Below are 19,831 nucleotides of genomic sequence, written 5' to 3' on the forward strand. Positions count from 1 at the left end.
AGCCCTCCTATTTCTTTGTAGTCTTGTTGGTGCTAATTAGCCGTGTGTTAGCATGCTTCTGTCCACTGTTTTGGGTCCATGGTAATGTGGTGTCATTCCCACATGGTCCTTTCACTTCCATGTTTACTTCTAACCAGTGAATTTTGGTTTGGAAGGGAGGCATCTTGCTGCTGATTAGCTTAAGTACCACGTTTCCAGTCACTGTAGGACAGCCTTGAGCTATTAGTAGGCCACACTCACGCAGAAAAATGTTGAAAAATGGTAATAGCCTAGGCTACTAGGTATACAAAATATAGTATATATCCAGTGATTTATAAGTATCCAAGAGCCGCTGCTCATAGTTTCTCACAGAGGAAAAGCAAGATTATCAACAAAAATATGCAAGCAGAGGCAGGAGCAAGCAGCAAAGAGTCTGCACTCCATTCCTCATTCCTAGAGTCTCTAAAAGTAGAACAGGAGCCAGAGCCTTCAGCTACCAGGCTCCTCTCACTATCAGAACCAGCTCCCAATTTTTATTGAAGAAAAAAAAAAAAAAAAAAAAAAAAAAAACTAAAAATCTCTTTTTGGTTTTACAGTTAAAACGTATTTGCGAACACGGCACCCATTCTCTTCTCTGCTTCTCTTCATAGTCGTCAGATTCATCTACCAACCCTTATAGAACTGGCTCAGGTTTGCCTTGCACCACCTCATGGTTATGCTGTTATAGTTTTAGACTGCCGGAGGACTTCCTTTGACACACTGAGCTCCTCTCTCCTCTCACTTTCCATCTGTGTGCATCCATGTCCCAGAAATGATTGTTATTAACCTAGCTCTGGGTAGCTTGGTCCCCGGAGTCCTTATGTTTTTTCACCCAGCAGTTTTCCTTGAATTAGGGTGGCACCTAAATCATGGTTGCAGCTGTCACTGTGGTCCTGCTCCGTGCCCTGCTATGCCCTGCTACACCCTGCTATGCTATTTAGCCAAATATAAATTGTTGTGGTTGCTATTGATTTGATAATACACAATGTTAGGTAATTGGTTAAGTTGTTCAATGTTGACGATGTGAATATAATGTATTCTATCTAGAGGTTGATACATACAGTAAATATGCAATGTTAGCACTGTTAATAAAAAAAAAGGTTGAATGGATTGAGTGCAAAATTTTCAAAGAGTAAAAGTGTATGCTAAGCGCAGATGTAAAGTCCAAGATGAAGGTAAGTGCAGGTTAGTGCAAGTGTAGTGTCCCGAGGTGATGCTTATTGCAGAGGGGAAATAACTTCTTTACAGTTATGTGCTTTATGATAATAGATTAACATGAAATCCAAAGACCTGAGTATTTTCTGAAGAAAACAACTGAACCTCTCTGTTAATCATTTGTTTTATACACAGATAGGATGGAAGTTTACTCAGTCACGTACGCAAACTGACAAACTGTTTACCGTCAGGCCGAATTCCATTCACTAACTTTACCACATAAGGTCATCAGCCTCCGTGACCAAACTGGTCGCCCCCTTCATTTCGTGGAATCGAAAAGCCTGACTGAATAACAGGACCACACTTTCAACATAATAAGATTATATAGAGCAGCATCCTGACGGGAAAACAAAGTCATAATAAAGTCATTTTCCAGAATGAAGATCTCTGTGAGTTTTGTTCTGTGGCTGCTGCTGCTCGGCGCTGTCTCTGCAAGTGAAACTTGTGATTGCCTGCAGAATCAAGGTACAGTAATAAAGTTGTCTCTATGATGATAGATAGATAGATAGATAGATAGATAGATTTTTATTGATCCCAAAAAATGGGAAATAACGGTGTTGCAGCAGCAACATATCAGACACACAGCACACATACAGAGTATACATTAAAAAATAGGAAACAATATACATGAAATAATAATTGAATACTACACGAGCAATATTTAAAATATATACAATTTGGTAATAAAATGTACAACTGTTTCAATAGATATAGATAAACTTAATGTGCAAGTTGGGGAACAAAAATGTACAACTGTTTCACTAGCAATGATAGGATGTAGATAAACCTATTGTGCAAGGTTGTGCAAGGTGCATTCAGTGCAGTTGTGATGTATATGAGTCTTATCTCACACTCAGTGAGGAAGTGTTAAAAAGTTTAATTGCCTGTGGTAAGAATCCACCACAGCTTCAAATGTGTCCTGTTTGCAGCCAATAACGGAGCCAGCCTCCTGAACTACTGTTGTTTTACATCGTGTTCAGTTCAGCGGTATCCAAAAGGAGTAAAATACGTATTTTTCTATGTAGTGGAGCAAAGCAGGGCTGCAAATAGCTACAGCTTATTTTCATTGTGAATTAATGTGTGGATAATCATCTGGATAAATGCATTATTTGTTTAGTCTCTAAACCAGGGGTCACCAACACACAGGTAGCCCCCAAGGACCACATGAGGAGCCCTCAGGCCTGTTCTAAAAATGAAAATTGAATATTGATTTTATCTGTTTCCCACCTTGTTAAGTCATTGTTGATAATTATTGTGAGAAATCATTAACATGATCAGTGTCTTCACATAGATGAGTATCATTAATCATTAATAATCATATATAACTATCATTAATAATTATATATAACTAAAGGCAAACTAAGCACATTTGTTATTTCAGAAGTAACCCAAGAAGTAGCTCTCAGTTTAGAAAAGGTTGGTGACCCCTGGTCTAAACGGTGAAAAATGTTGATCAGTGTTTCGCAAAAAGTCCAAAGACGATGTCCTCAAATGTCTCGTTTTATCCACAACTCAAAGATATTCAAAAAAAAACCAATTAATCAATTACCAAAATAGTTTGAGATTAATTTAATAAGGACTAATCCATTATTCTTTGTAGCTCTAGAGCAGTGTTTCTCAAATGGGGGTACGTGTACCCCCAAGGGGTACTTTGGAGGCCTGCAGGGGTACGTGTACGTTTTTGTCGCTGTTTTTTAAGTTTGTCACTTTTTCAAAGTTTTTGTTGCATTTTGTCACTACTTTCGACCAGTTCTTGCCTTCATTCCTTCCTTTTTTCTACTGTCTGTCGCTGTTTTTGATACTATTTTCCACCTATTCTTCCCTTTCTTCCTTTTTTCTACCGTCTTTTTTTCTTAGAAGTTTTTGTCTTTTTTTTTAAGTTTGTCGCTTATTTGAATTTTTTGTCACTTTTTGTCGCCCTAGTGTTGCCTTCCTTCATACTGTTTTTCATAAGTTTTTGTTACTTTTTTCGACCTATTCTTGCCTTCCTTCTTTCTACCGTCTTTTCCCAAGTTTTTGTTAAGAAAAAAATACAAAAATCTGCATTTAAATGTTGAAGTTGATTAGTAAATCTATCGCTGACATCGCTGTATACTTCCTCTTTATATATAGAGACTTCATTTTTTTTTCTACCAAAAACTATTGCCGCTGGTTAGGGGGTACATGGTTTAGAAAAACTAATGAAAAATAATTTTTGGTAGAAATAAAACAACTGCCTTGTACCTGGAAAACATTTAAATGCAACTGAAAAAGGTGACTAAAACTTTTTTAAATGCCAGAAAAAAAAACTTGGAAAAAGTAAGGTCGAAAAGAATAGGTCGAAAATAGTAATAACAACTTTGAAAAGAAAAATCAGTAGAAAGAAGGAAGGAAGGCAACACTAGGGCGACAAAAAATTCAAATATGCAACAAACTTCGAAAAAAGAGACAAAAAAGACTGGAGAAAAAAGTCATGAAGAAAAGCAAGAAGAGGTCAAAATAAACGACAAAACCTTCTAAAAAAAGGTGACAAAAACTTTGAAAAAAGGAGGACAGTAGAAGTAACTACAGACTTGTAACTGAAAAACATTTTGCAAAACGTACCCCCTGCAGTCCTCCAGAGTACCCCTAGGGGGACACGTACCCCCATTTGAGAAACACTGGTCTAGAGCAATGTCTGAAGAAACTGTCTGAAGAAACTGTCTCTGTTTTTTTGCAGAACAAACAGCACAGCTGAAGATTGAACTGGACAATCTGAAGCAACAATTGCAAGGTATTGTTTTCTCTTTTCAACTTTGTGGCATGAAGTAGAGAGAGGGGGAGAAAGGAGCAGATATAGATATAGATAGAGATATCAAAATGGCAATATATATTAGCAGAAAGAACAGGGTGGAGAACAGAGAGGGGCAGGAGGCCAGGGCAGTCTGGCTCTGTAACATCAGGGCCAGACTCTGGTTAGAGTTCAGTTTTTATTGGATGATATTCTTTTTAAAACAAATACTGAGATTTTAATGCATTAGCACTATATTTAATTGTGAACATGCACAAATTATAAACATGTAAATAAAGTGTTTTTGTAAAAATAAAAAAAAAATCTCTCTGTCTGTCTGTCTGTCTGTCTGTCTCTCTCTCTCTCTCAGTCCGACAGGTTGCATTCTCAGCCTCTCTGCTGGTTACAGGTGAAACAACTATTGGACCCTTGCCCACGGACATTGTCCTGATCTACAAACACGTTATCACCAACATCGGAAATGCCTACAACTCAAACACAGGTATCTTTGATATTTTAACGATGCGTTTTGAGGATGCACCGATATGAACAATGAACACATGGTCAAATGTTCTCTCAGCCCCATTACTACTGAGACAACGAATAATACATTTGAACATGAACAATAGGTTATACCTGTACTAACTACCAAAAGCCGTCTTGGTTCATCTTTCCACTGTTCCAACTAAATAAACCCTTAATTCACCCATTTACATGTGGAGATATGCTGGCTCTATACACGCTAAAAGTCCTGATTATTTACATGGAGTCTGGTGGAGATATGCTGGCTCTATACACGCTAAAAGTCCTGATTATTTACATGGAGTCTGGTGGAGATATGCTGGCTCTATACACGCTAAAAGTCCTGATTATTTACATGGAGTCTGGTGGAGATATGCTGGCTCTATATACGCTAAAAGTCCTGATTATTTACATGGAGTCTGGTGGAGATATGCTGGCTCTATACACGCTAAAAGTCCTGATTATTTACATGGAGTCTGGTGGAGATATGCTGGCTCTATGCACGCTAAAAGTCCTGATTATTTACATGGAGTCTGGTGGAGATATGCTGGCTCTATACACGCTAAAAGTCCTGATTATTTACATGGAGTCTGGTGGAGACATGCTGGCTCAATACACACTAAAAGTCATGATTATTTACATGGAGTCTGGTGGAGATATGCTGGCTCTATACACGCTAAAAGTCCTGATTATTTACATGGAGTCTGGTGGAGATATGCTGGCTCTATACACGCTAAAAGTCCTGATTATTTACATGGAGTCTGGTGGAGATATGCTGGCTCTATACACGCTAAAAGTCCTGATTATTTACATGGAGTCTGGTGGAGTTTGGTGATGGTGATTTCGGGGCTGTTTCATGTTAAACTAAAAGGATCTTACTCTTTAACTAAAAGGTCTATCTCTGTAGGGATCCATCCCATAATGTTGTCAGACTCTTAAAATAATAATCTGAGTCTGTCAGCGACAACAACAGAACTTTTAGTTGATATTTTGATGATATATTGTGCATCTCTAATATATTTCACGGATATGTTGCTGTTCAAACAGTTTCTTAAATTTCTATTTGGAAAATGACAAAAATATACATCCAACAGGTGTGTTCACTGCCCCGGTGAGAGGAGTGTACAACTTTGAGTGGCATGTCGGTGCAGTTGGAGACGGCAGCCACGCTTCAGCTGGTTGGTTGGTCAAGAACTCAGAGAAGGTTTTCATGGCATATGGGCAACAGAATCAACATTTCGGTAGTACCTCTAATGGAGTCACGCTGTTGCTAGAGTTGGGAGACGTCGTGTTTGTGCGTTTGGCGGCTAACTGTAAGGTGTATGACAATGTCAATAAGCACAACACCTTCAGTGGGCATATGCTGTTCCCCATGTAAGACAGAAACAGCAGCTCTGTGATAGTCATGCAGGTTTTTGTTGTCTTAAACCAGTCTTCATAGCACTTCATAGATTAGCTCTGATACACGCTAAAAGTCCTGATTGTTTACATGGAGTCTGGTGGAGATATGCTGGCTCTATACACGCTAAAAGTCCTGATTATTTACATGGAGTCTGGTGGAAATATGCTGGCTCTATACACGCTAAAAGTCCTGATTATTTACATGGAGTCTGGTGGAGATATGCTGGCTCTATACATGCTAAAAGTCCTGATTATTTACATGGAGTCTGGTGGAGATATCCAAATAATAAGTAATAATTGTTAACAGGAATCTTTTTTTCCTTAAAGTGATTAATGTTTCTGATTCTCTCTCGTTTCTGTCATTTTAATCAAATAAACAGAAATCATTGCAATTACATCTGAGTGTTTCTTTACCGTTCTTGTTTCAACTTTAACTTACTGAAAGTAGATAATGAAATTCAACATCATAGCAGTATAAAGAAATAATAATAATACATAAGTTTTATATAGCGCTTTACATGGAACTCAAAGATGCTTTACAAAGTGGAGAATGTTAAGCTGTTGTAACAAATCAACTGTACGATGTCCAACATGAGATTCTCCGGACATTGGGACGGTTCAGTCTCGCTTTCGGTGTGAAGAGAGGCATAATCAGCCCCAAAAAAGAAAAGTGGACCAAGAGCATCGTGTCTTCCAGGCAAGATGGGAAACATTAACTTTTTTACAAAATTCAAAAGGCCAACATTTATAACTGGAAACAAAATCAGGAATGACTTTTGTCATTACACTGAAATAAATTGTGTATCACTCAGGAATAGGGATCCATTTAGCTAAATGCATTTGAATATTAGAAATAGAGATGCTGGTTAAATTAACTTTGTTGTTTTCATCAATTTAGTTACAGTATCCTACTGGTGTGTCTGTGTGAGTATTTTTTGTGTTGCATAGGCTGTTAGTAGCGTATTTGCCATTTTAACCATAATTGAATTTACTATTATTAGGTGTAAATGTCTATTAACACATTTTTCCAGTGGTGGTATGCTTGCATTTACAGGCAAGTGTGGGATTTATGTGGTTAAATTTAGCTAAACTTGCTTAAAAGTTTAATATGCGACCCGAAAATATAAACTATAAGTGTTTTTGTAGATACATTTTGTAAAAAGGATAATTCAAAACTATAATTAACATTTACAGACAGACACTCTAGTAGAAGGATTTCTCTTTAGTTGGATGTGTGTGGCTCTTAAAAGAGCCGTTGTTGGTTTGGTTGAAGCCGGTTCCAGGTGTTTACTTCTTAGCGGGCTTCTCGGTCTTCTTGGGCAGCAGGACGGCCTGGATGTTGGGCAGCACGCCGCCCTGAGCGATGGTCACTCCGCCCAGCAGCTTGTTGAGCTCCTCGTCGTTGCGGACGGCCAGCTGCAGATGGCGGGGGATGATACGGGTCTTCTTGTTGTCGCGGGCAGCGTTTCCAGCCAGCTCCAGGATCTCAGCGGTCAGGTACTCCAGCACGGCCGCCAGATACACCGGAGCTCCGGCGCCGACCCGCTGAGCGTAGTTCCCTTTGCGGAGCAGCCTGTGGACACGGCCGACGGGGAACTGGAGCCCGGCACGAGAGGAGCGGGTCTTGGCCTTCGCTCTGGCTTTACCTCCGGTTTTTCCTCTTCCAGACATTTTCTATTCAGCGTGTAGAAAGAAAGTGACTCATAGACGGCCACACTGGGCTTATATACCTTCAGCTGCTCGCTCATTGGTCAGTTTGAGCGTAACTGTTATCGTCCAATCAGAAACGAGAGTGTAAAATTCCGTTCTATTCCATTGAGCCAGGTTTTTTTTTTTTTTTTTTTTAACCCTTGTGTTGTCCTCAGGTCACATTTGACCCGTTTTCGAAGTTTTTGTGACTTTTTTCAACAAAAAAAATTGTCAGATTTTTTCTACATTTTTGTGACTTTTTTCAACATTTATTTTCTGCTTTTTTCAAAGTTGTTGTGACTTTTTTTAAACGTATTTTTTCAGATGTTTTTCAAAGTTTTTGTGACTTTTTTCAACATTTATTTTCTGCTTTTTTCAAAGTTTTTGTGACTTTTTTAAACATATTTTTTATCAGATGTTTTTCAACGTTTTTGTGACTTTTTTTCGATTTTTTTCAGATTTTTTCTGTTTGTCGCTTATTTGAATTTTTTTGTCATTTTTGTCACCCTAGTGTTGCCTTCCTTCTGTCTACTGTGTTGTTTTTTCAAAGTTTTTATTAGGCCTACTATTTTAATAATAGATTTTTATATCAGAAATATGCATTTCTTTCAAACCAAATTGCCCCTAAAGTAACATGGAGACATGAGCGTTGTGTGTCGGCCATTCAACATTCTTAACAGGTAAAATTAATGATTACTTTCATTGAATTTTGGGTGTTTTATTCTATTTTACAGCATTAGAGAAACATGTCATGGTAAATGGTTACATAACAGCATCCTGACTCAACGTTTTAGAATCTGTGATTCACTCAACATCATCTTATCATCCTCTGATCCTAGCTATTAGTCAAAATAATTCTTAATTTCTGCTTTTTTTTAAACTCTTAAATTAGATATAATGCCATTTAACTTAGGTTTATCGACCATGAATGAAAAAAAGTGTTAAAAAAGTCACAAAAACATTTCAAAAATATTGAAAAGCATTAAATAAAGCGCAAAAAAAGGTCCCTTTTTATTTAAAACTTTGGGACAAAAAGGCTTATCGACTGAAAGACAAGAAATAGTTTAACCAAGGACCCTGAAACCTCCTGATGTCCCGGGTCAAATTTGACCCATTTAAAAACAAGAAAAATGTGGGTTTCTTTCATGGACAGGTGTGTGTGTGTGTGTGTGTGTGTGTGTGTGTGTGTGTGTGTGTGTGTGTGTGTGTATCTGCAGGACAACAAACAGGAAAAGACACAGATAAGCTGTTGGTTTATACATATAGGCCTATTTATGAATGATCTGAAACATGTTATGTATGTGTTTGTGTGTGTGTGTGTGTGTGTGTGTGTGTGTGTGTGTGTGTGTGTGTGTGTGTGTGTGTGTGTCTGTGTCTGTGTGTCTGTGTCTGTGTGTGTCTGTGTGTGTGTATGTGTGTGTCTTTTTGTGTGTGTCTGTGTGTGTGTGTGTCTGTGTGTGTATGTGTCTGTGTGTGTCTGTGTGTGTGTGTGTGTAAGTGTCTGTTAGGGTGAGGGTAAGGGTTAAGGTTAGGCATTTAGTGGTGATGGTTAAGGTTAGGGTAAGGGTTAAGGTTAGGCATTTAGTGGTGATGGTTAAGGTTAGGGTAAGGGTTAAGGTTAGGCATTTAGTGGTGATGGTTAAGGTTAGGGTAAGGGTTAAGGTTAGGCATTTAGTGGTGATGGTTAAGGTTAGGGTAAGGGTTATGCATTATGTCAATGGCAGGTCCCCACAAAGATAGTGAGATTTTCACTCAGAAAAAATGTGTTTCCGATGTCTATGAACGCATCAAAGTTAATTTTTCCCATATGTCTTCATAGAGGGAGCATCACAGTGTCCTGGGCCTTAAAGTCCACAAACCGGCTTCATCCGTAAATTATCCACTATTTACAGTCACATATTAACATTTTTATGTTAATATGTATTTGGCTTGAGTTCTGTATGTTTAGTTTATTCCATCTTTGGTCCTTAAAGCATTGGTGCTTGTGTAGATGGTATTTACAGATTACAATACATCATTTTAAGCACCTGTTTATGTTGATTTATATCAGTAATTCTCCATTATGTACGAGAGATGGTTGGTACTTACTGTGTTTGTATTTTTGTGCTCTTTTTTCGCAGTTTTACAACAAAAAAAGAAAGATATTTTCCTTAATTAAATCCTGCCAAACACAACAACCTGCCTGTTCCTTGGAGAATTTAACATTAAGCCAGCTGTATAGCTGAAGAACACGTTACCTTTAGAGAGGACAGCATCACAGCTCGACATGTCATCTCCCAGACTCCTCCCAGTTTGGTCTTTCTCCGGAAACTCCCGTAATTTGCAGCACGGCCAAAACTCCTTCATAAATAATCAGACAAATATTTGTTGCCAGATCTTGTATGAAACACATTCTATTCACACAATCCACCATATACAACGTTCAACCTGTTATTCACCTCAACCTGGCAATCTGTAACCCTCAACCTGGCAACCTGTAACCCTCAACCTGGCAACCTGTAACCCTCAACCTGGCAACCTGTAACCCTCAACCTGACAACCTCTAACACTCAACCTGGCAACCTGTAACCCTCAACCTGGTAACCTCTAACACTCAACCTGGCAACCTGTAACCCTCAACCTGGCAACCTGTAACCCTCAACCTGGCAACCTCTAACACTCAACCTGGTAACCTCTAACCCTCAACCTGGCAACCTCTAACACTCGACCTGACAACCTCTAACACTCAACCTGGTAACCTCTAACCCTCAACCTGGTAACCTCTAACACTCGACCTGACAACCTCTAACACTCAACCTGGCAACCTCTAACCCTCAACCTGGTAACCTCTAACCCTCAACCTGGCAACCTGTAACCCTCAACCTGGCAACCTCTAACACTCAACCTGGCAACCTCTAACACTCAACCTGGCAACCTCTAACCCTCAACCTGGTAACCTCTAACACTCAACCTGGCAACCTGTAACCCTCAACCTGGCAACCTCTAACACTCAACCTGGTAACCTCTAACCCTCAACCTGGCGCAACCTCTAACACTCGCCCGACAACCTCTAACACTCAACCTGGCAACCTGTAACCCTCAACCTGGTAACCTCTAACCCTTACCCGGTAACCTCTAACCCTCAACCTGGTAACCTCTAACCCTCAACCTGGTAACCTCTAACCCTCAACCTGGTAACCTCTAACACTCAACCTGGCAACCTCTAACCCTCAACCTGGTAACCTCTAACCCTCAACCTGACAACCTCTAACACTCGACCTGACAACCTCTAACACTCAACCTGGCAACCTGTAACCCTCAACCTGGTAACCTCTAACACTCAACCTGGCAACCTGTAACACTCAACCTGGCAACCTGTAACCCTCAACCTGGCAACCTCTAACACTCAACCTGACAACCTCTAACACTCAACCTGGTAACCTCTAACACTCAACCTGGCAACCTGTAACACTCAACCTGGCAACCTCTAACCCTCAACCTGGTAACCTCTAACCCTCAACCTGGTAACCTCTAACCCTCAACCTGGTAACCTGGCAACCTGTAACCCTCAACCTGGCAACCTGTAACCCTCAACCTGACAACCTGTAACCCTCAACCTGACAACCTGTAACACTCAACCTGGCAACCTGGACACCTGTAACACTCAACCTGGCCACCTGTAACTCTCAACCTGGCAACCTCTAAATCTCAACCTGGCAACCTATAACCCTCAACCTGGCAACCTCTAACCCTCAACCTGGCAACCTGTAACCCTCAACCTGGCAACCTGTAACTCTCAACCTGGCAACCTATAACTCTCAACCTGGCCACCTGTAACTCTCAACCTGGCAACCTCTAACCCTCAACCTGGCAACCTCTAACCCTCAACCTGGCAACCTATAACCCTCAACCTGGCAACCTCTCACTCTAAACCTGGAAACCTGTAACCCTCAACCTGTAACTCTCAACCTGGCCACCTGTAACTCTCAACCTGGCAACCTTTAACCCTCAACCTGGCAACCTGTAACCCTCAACCTGGCAACCTGTAACCCTCAACCTGTAAACTCTCAACCTGGCAACCTATAACCCTCAACCTGGCAACCTATAACCCTCAACCTGGCAACCTTTAACCCTCAACCTGGCAACCTGTAACCCTCAACCTGGCAACCTGTAACCCTCACCGGTAAACTCTCAACCTGGCAACCTGTAACCCTCAACCTGGGAAAACTGCAACCCTCAACCTGACAACCTCTAACACTCAACCTGGCAAGGCTTACCCTCAACCTGGCAACCTGTAACCCTCAACCTGACAACCTCTAACACTCAACCTGACAACCTCTAACACTCAACCTGGCAACCTGTAACCCTCAACCTGGCAACCTGTAACCCTCAACCTGACAACCTCTAACACTCAACCTGGCAACCTGTAACCCTCAACCTGGCAACCTGTAACCCTCAACCTGACAACCTCTAACCTCAACCTGGCAACCTGTAACCCTCAACCTGGCAACCTGTAACCCTCAACCTGACAACCTCTAACACTCAACCTGGCAACCTGTAACCCTCAACCTGGCAACCTGTAACACTCAACCTGACAACCTCTAACACTCAACCTGGCAACCTCTAAACACTCAACCTGGCAACCTGTAACCCTCAACCTGACAACCTGTAACCCTCAACCTGGCAACCTCTAAACACTCAACCTGACAACCTGTAACCCTCAACCTGACAACCTATAACTCTCAACCTGGCAACCTCTAACACTCAACCTGACAACCTCTAACACTAAACCTGGCAACCTATAACCCTCAATCTGGCAACCTGTAACCCTCAACCTGACAACCTATAACTCTCAACCTGGCAACCTCTAACACTCAACCTGACAACCTCTAACACTCAACCTGGCAACCTGTAACCCTCAACCTGGCAACCTGTAACCCTCAACCTGACAACCTCTAACACTCAACCTGGCAACCTGGCAACCTGTAACACTCAACCTGGCAACCTCTAACCCTCAACCTGTAACTCTCAACCTGGCAACCTATACCCCTCAACCTGGCAACCTATAACCTTCAACCTGGCAAGCTATAACCCTCAACCTGGCAACCTGTAACCTTCAACCTGGCAACCTATAACTCTCAACCTGGCAACCTCTAACACTCAACCTGACAACCTCTAACACTCAACCTGACAACCTGTAACACTCAACCTGACAACCTCTAACACTCAACCTGGCAACCTATAACCCTCAACCTGGCCACCTGTAACTCTCAACCTGGCAACCTCTAACTCTCAACCTGGCAACCTGTAACCCTCAACCTGGCCACCTGTAACTCTCAACCTGGCAACCTCTAACTCTCAACCTGGCAACCTGTAACCCTCAACCTGGCAACCTATAACCCTCAACCTGGCAACCTATAACTCTCAACCTGGCAACCTGTAACCCTCAACCTGTAACTCTCAACCTGGCAACCTATACCCCTCAACCTGGCAACCTATAACCTTCAACCTGGCAAGCTATAACCCTCAACCTGGCAACCTGTAACCTTCAACCCTGGCAACCTATAACTCTCAACCTGGCAACCTCTAACACTCAACCTGACAACCTCTAACACTCAACCTGACAACCTGTAACACTCAACCTGACAACCTCTAACACTCAACCTGGCAACCTATAACCCTCAACCTGGCCACCTGTAACTCTCAACCTGGCAACCTCTAACTCTCAACCTGGCAACCTGTAACCCTCAATCTGGCAACCTGTAACCCTCAATCTGGCAACCTGTAACCCTCAACCTGGCAACCTGTAACTCTCAACCTGGCAACCTATAACCCTCAACCTGGCAACCTATAACCCTCAACCTGGCAACCTATAACTCTCAACCTGGCAACCTGTAACCCTCAATCTGGCAACCTGTAACCCTCAATCTGGCAACCTGTAACCCTCAACGGCACGGCAACTGTAGCCTCAACGGCGACCTATAACCCTCAACCTGGCAACCTCTAACCCTCAACCTGGCAACCTCTAACCCTCAACCTGGCAACCTATAACCCTCAACCTGGCAACCTCTCACTCTAAACCTGGAAACCTGTAACCCTCAACCTGTAACTCTCAACCTGGCCACCTGTAACTCTCAACCTGGCAACCTTTAACCCTCAACCTGGCAACCTGTAACCCTCAACCTGACAACCTGTAACCCTCAACCTGGCAACCTCTAAACACTCAACCTGACAACCTGTAACCCTCAACCTGACAACCTCTAACACTAAACCTGGCAACCTATAACCCTCAATCTGGCAACCTGTAACCCTCAACCTGACAACCTATAACTCTCAACCTGGCAACCTCTAACACTCAACCTGACAACCTCTAACACTCAACCTGGCAACCTGTAACCCTCAACCTGGCAACCTGTAACCCTCAACCTGACAACCTCTAACACTCAACCTGGCAACCTGGCAACCTGTAACACTCAACCTGGCAACCTCTAACCCTCAACCTGTAACTCTCAACCTGGCAACCTATACCCCTCAACCTGGCAACCTATAACCTTCAACCTGGCAAGCTATAACCCTCAACCTGGCAACCTGTAACCTTCAACCTGGCAACCTATAACTCTCAACCTGGCAACCTCTAACACTCAACCTGACAACCTCTAACACTCAACCTGACAACCTATAACCCTCAACCTGGCAACCTATAACCCTCAACCTGGCCACCTGTAACTCTCAACCTGGCAACCTCTAACTCTCAACCTGGCAACCTGTAACCCTCAACCTGGCAACCTGTAACCCTCAACCTGACAACCTCTAACACTCAACCTGGCAACCTGTAACCCTCAACCTGGCAACCTATAACTCTCAACCTGACAACCTCTAACACTCAACCTGACAACCTATAACCCTCAACCTGGCAACCTATAACCCTCAACCTGGCCACCTGTAACTCTCAACCTGGCAACCTATAAGTCTCAACCTGGCAACCTGTAACCCTCAACCTGGCAACCTGTAACCCTCAACCTGACAACCTCTAACACTCAACCTGGCAACCTGTAACCCTCAACCTGGCAACCTGTAACCCTCAACCTGGCAACCTATAACCCTCAACCTGGCAACCTATAACCCTCAACCTGGCAACCTGTAACCCTCAACCTGGCAACCTGTAACTCTCAACCTGGCAACCTATAACTCTCAACCTGGCAACCTCTAACCCTCAACCTGGCAACCTCTAACTCTCAACCTGGCAACCTATAACCCTCAACCTGGCAACCTCTAACTCTCAACCTGGCAACCTCTAACCCTCAACCTGGCCACCTGTAACTCTCAACCTGGCAACCTATAACCCTCAACCTGGCCACCTGTAACTCTCAACCTGGCAACCTATAACCCTCAACCTGGCCACCTGTAACCCTCAACCTGGCAACCTATAACCCTCAACCTGGCAAACTGTAACTCTCAACCTGGCAACCTCTAACCCTCAACCTGGCCACCTGTAACTCTCAACCTGGCAACCTATAACCCTCAACCTGGCAAACTGTATCTCTCAACCTGGCAACCTCTAACCCTCAACCTGGCCACCTGTAACTCTCAACCTGGCAACCTATAACCCTCAACCTGGCCACCTGTAACCCTCAACCTGGCAACCTCTAACCCTCAACCTGGCAACCTCTAACTCTCAACCTGGCAACCTCTAACCCTCAACCTGGCCACCTGTAACTCTCAACCTGGCAACCTCTAACCCTCAACCTGGCAACCTCTAACTCTCAACCTGGCAACCTCTAACTCTCAACCTGGCAACCTATAACACTCAACCTGACAACCTCTAACCCTCAACCTGGCAACCCGTAACCCTCAACCTGGCAACCTCTAACCCTCAACCTGGCAACCTCTAACCCTTGACGGTAAGTCTCGTGGCTATGACCAATCGTTTGCCTATCTTTATGCTACGGAGTGTTAACGTGAGGTACGAGGCGTCACAGTGTAGTCTTGTTGCGCTGATGAAACAGACAACAGTTGTTTTGACTTTATTTCATTAGTTACTTAAATTATCACATTTTCATTACAACACTTCAAACTTATTTTTATTGTTTTAAGGAAACACAGACATGAAAAAAAGTGAATTCTTCTTCTTCTCTTCTTCTTTTCAGATCGGCTTCACCTCCGGCACCGAGGTAGGTCCAGGATGGTGGTTAGCCTAGCTTAGCACAAAGCATTTTTCCTAAAGCAAAATGGGTGTTTTCTGTTCGCATTTTGAGCTATCCACGTGTATGCCTAGGTTGTATACAGCAGATGTAAACATACCCACCTCGTGGCCTCGCCATGTTGCGTGTTATCGCGAGAACGCGACGTACTATCGCGAGAACGCGACGTACTATCGCGAGAACGTCACACGCCTGTTAAAAAAAAAAAAAAAAATGGTTGGCTTTAGGAAAAGAACACAGGGAAAGGCTTTGGTAACAAAACAGTGACAAAAACACGCTTAGGAAAACAATAAACGGTTGGGTTTAGGAAAGAAATATTGGGGAAGACTTAAAAAAAACTAAAAAATAAAAAAATAAAAAAACGGCTCAAAAATCGCTACAAGCGGGTCGCGAACTCGGCTCTCCCGGGTGAAAGTCCTGTGTTTTACCTGTCGGCCACACCGACGTATTAGTTCATTAACCAACCTACTGGTTTTATAGTACTCGCTACGGCGAGAATTCACTGGAAATATAGCTCAATGGCGGCCGATTATCGTTGATATACACGCTAAAATGCGATTATGCGTCTTGATAACATGCCAAAACGGCATACGAATTGGCGTGTCATACATAAGCCAATTCATGAGCTCAGTCTGAGCCACGTGGCGTCTTATCGCGAGAACGTGCCGTACCATCGCGAGAATAACGTCACGCGTGTAAAAAAAAAAAAAAAAAGCAAAAAAGTGACAAAAACACGAAAAATAAAAACACAACGGTGACCAAGTCACACGCTTACTGTGTGTACTTACTTACTGTCGGTAGCGGTGTGTACGCACGGTTAGGGAAACAATAAACGGTTGGGTTTAGGATCAGAAACATTGGGGGAAGCGCTTAAAAAAAAATAATAATTTACAAAAATAAAACGTTGAATAACACCACAGGCTGGAGGTAAACCCAGCTCTCCTGGGTTCTACCCCTCCACCACTCAATCCAACATCTCTCTGTGGACTTACACCCTTTCATACTCGTCGCTACGGCGACAATTCACACGTAATGTAGGTTAATGGCGGCCCGAATGGCGTTGACAAACACGCTGAACAGCGATTATGCGTCTCGATAACACGCAACAACGGCATGCGAAATTGGCGCGTCGTACGTACGGCACTTTACAGTCTGGATTCCGCACACTTCCGTCAGTTACAACGCTAACGTGCGCTGACCACTTCCTGCCGTAGCGCCCGCTATCGACGGCTAGCGTCGTCCCAAAAGGAACGGTTACGTTAAAACACTTACCGGAAACGAGCGGCGTTCGGCTCGGCTCTCAAAATGTGACGAAAGTCTTCGTCGATCGAAAGAAACCGAGACATATTCGGCCTATTTCTCACTTAAAATGTCGTCAGAAACACGAAACGAACTGTTATCGTAAAAATAGGAGATCGTATTTTCCGAACGAGGCTCGCGCATTATAGGCTCGATTTTGAAATTCGGGAGCAGCCAGACCCACGTTGACGCGTTCGTCCAATCAGCATGCCGGTCAAGGTCCCTTGGTCCCTCCCCATTTCCACTTTGTAGTCCAGATGGCGCCCGTTTAGTGCGAGTAGCGCCCATCGTTCCACGCTGAACTTTTTGATTGTTTTTAGGGAGGTCATCCTGGTACTTTCAGTGCACGGACTTTTTGGCGTTACCTACACGATATACTTAAAACTTAAGTGTTTGAAAGTGTGCGAGTAGGTACAGTACCGACGACAGTACGCTAACGAAGCTAAAGGCCAGACACACACACACACACACACACACACACACACACACACACACACACACACACACACACAGCAGGTGAAATATAAAAATCAGCTGCAGTTCCTCTACCGTCCACTAGGTGCCGCTGGAATCAAACTGTGCGTAGAAGTGACAGAGGTAGAGTTCTCTCTACGAACACACAACAAAGATCAGTGCTGACACACACACACACACACACACACACACATGTTGAGCTCTCAGCTGATTCACAGTCTGAGAGGAGATTTTCAAAATAAAAGTCCTGACAGGTTCATTTTTTTACTTTAACACAGCTAAGAGTTCTTCACGGGTCCACTTGGTTCGTACAGCAGCGTTGCCCAATGGGTCCGGGGACAAGGATCATCATCATCATCATCATCATCATCATCATCATCATCATCATCATCAATTACATCAATGCTGGGTTTTCCCGCCCTTTTGAGGTTTAACTAAAACGTAACTAAAGGCTTGAAGGCTATGTTCCCCGCTTGGCGTCCTTTTTGTTAAGAAAAAGTTGACTATATCGAACGTTTGCAGTTAAAAAATTTTTAAAAAAGCAGCCGAGAGCGTGTTAAGTTGCTATGACAACAGCTATACTGTTTCGAAGTAACTCTATTTCACTGGATTTTTTTTTTTTCAAATTAAAAAGCCATTGGATTTCCAGCACTGAATATTTATGAATTTAAATCATGTATTTTTTTTTTTTTTTTTTCACCTTTTTATTTTTCATTTTTTTCTAAATTCATGAATTCAGAATAAAAAAAAATTCAACATTAAAATAATAATAAAAAAAAAACGTTTTAAATTTTTTGGTTTTTCCAAAAAGAAGCCCAGAGCATCTATTGTTGCTATAACAACAGCCCTTTTACCAAAAACGGCATCACGCGTTCGTACGTTTCAATCAGGAATGTAATTTCTTTTGAAATTAGTTTTAATTTTATTAGATTTTGACTTGTTTAGTTTCATGTTTGGGTTTTTTTCCTGACTTTAAATTTCAATACATTTGAGCTAAATCACTTCATAGTGCCCTTAATCTCCCTACATATGTTTACCAATTTAGATAGTTTGAATTAAAAAAACAACAAAAACTTGTTTCGGGACCTGTTAGGTATTATAAAAAATAATGTATGTGTATATTACATTTTAAGAGTTTTTTTGACACATTTGACAGAAAGATGGCCGATGTTGTGATATTTTAAAGGCCAAACAACTAATGCATTAAAGCGCCCATATTATGCTCATTTTCAGGTTCATAATTGTAATTTTAAGGTTGTATCAGAATAGGTTTACATGGTTTAATTATCTAAAAACACCATATTTTTGTTGTACTGCACACTGCTGCAGCTCCTCTTTTCACCCTGTGTTCAGGTCTCTGTTTTACCTACAGAGTGAGACCTCTCACTGCTGTAACATCTTTGTTATCAGTCGCACATGCTCAGTAGCTAGGTAAGACCAGTAGCTAGGTAAGACCAGTAGCTAGGTAAGACCAGTAGCTAGGTAAGACCAGTAGCTAGGTAAGACTACATGCTCAGTAGCTAGGTAAGACCAGTAGCTAGGTAAGACCAGTAGCTAGGTAAGACTACATGCTCAGTAGCTAGGTAAGACTACATGCTCAGTAGCTAGGTAAGACTACATGCTCAGTAGCTATGTAAGGACTACATGCTCAGTAGCTAGGTAAGACTACATGAGCTAGCTAGGTAAGGACTACATGAGCTAGCTAGCTGTTTCTCCAACTTCGGTCGGTTTTTAAAAGTTTGTATGCGTGTGGGAGCACCAGAGACACAAAATAACTCCCAGTGATTTTGTTTCATAATATGGGCACTTCAATGCAGAAAGTAATCCACAGATTAAACAATTGTGAAAATAATTGTAAGTTGCAGCCTTAGGGCTCCTATCTTACAGGGAGGTGTGTTCAGGTGCATTCTGGGCGTGCCGGTCTTACAGGGAGGTGTGTTCAGGTGCATTCTGGGCGTGCTGGTCTTACAGGGAGGTGTGTTCAGGTGCATTCTGGGCGTGCCGGTCTTACAGGGAGGTGTGTTCAGGTGCATTCTGGGGCGTGTGTTTGGGGGGGGTGCCAGTCATTAAGCGTGCTGGTCTTACAGGGAGGTGTGTTCAGGTGCATTCTGGGCGCTGGTCTTACAGGGAGGTGTGTTCAGGTGCATTCTGGGGCGCTGGTCTTACCGGGAGGTGTGTTCAGGTGCATTCTGGGCGTGCGGTCTTACAGGGAGGTGTGTTCAGGTGCATTCTGGGCGTGCTGGTCTTACAGGGAGGTGTGTTCAGGTGCATTCTGGGCGTGCTG

The 19,831-nt window shown here is 42.6% G+C and overlaps 3 protein-coding genes and 1 long non-coding RNA gene across 4 annotated transcripts in view; 2 read left to right on the forward strand and 2 right to left on the reverse strand.

The window, feature by feature from the left end:
- LOC120544555 (E3 ubiquitin-protein ligase Siah2-like) overlaps positions 1-19,831 on the reverse strand; it is a gene marked incomplete at its 3' end in the record, with an annotated part of 540,100 nt that overhangs the window by 338,993 nt on the left and 181,276 nt on the right.
- LOC120544560 (complement C1q-like protein 4) lies at positions 1,440-6,302 on the forward strand. Its single transcript, XM_039778425.1, has 4 exons — positions 1,440-1,698; positions 3,932-3,985; positions 4,353-4,484; positions 5,599-6,302. Exons 1-4 carry the CDS (start codon positions 1,611-1,613, stop codon positions 5,880-5,882), a joined length of 558 nt encoding a protein of 185 aa, XP_039634359.1. The 5' UTR covers positions 1,440-1,610; the 3' UTR covers positions 5,883-6,302.
- On the reverse strand, positions 6,389-7,617 carry LOC120544566 (histone H2A-like). Its single transcript, XM_039778434.1, has one exon. The coding sequence runs from the start codon at positions 7,574-7,576 to the stop codon at positions 7,193-7,195; it is 384 nt and encodes a 127-aa protein (XP_039634368.1). The 5' UTR covers positions 7,577-7,617; the 3' UTR covers positions 6,389-7,192.
- On the forward strand, positions 15,417-18,077 carry LOC120544587. Its single transcript, XR_005636520.1, has 3 exons — positions 15,417-15,474; positions 15,721-15,744; positions 17,826-18,077. It is a non-coding gene; the product is annotated as an uncharacterized LOC120544587 (long non-coding RNA).

This window comes from Perca fluviatilis, chromosome 16, assembly GCF_010015445.1.
Source record: "Perca fluviatilis chromosome 16, GENO_Pfluv_1.0, whole genome shotgun sequence".
Classification (NCBI taxonomy): Eukaryota; Metazoa; Chordata; class Actinopteri; order Perciformes; family Percidae; genus Perca; species Perca fluviatilis.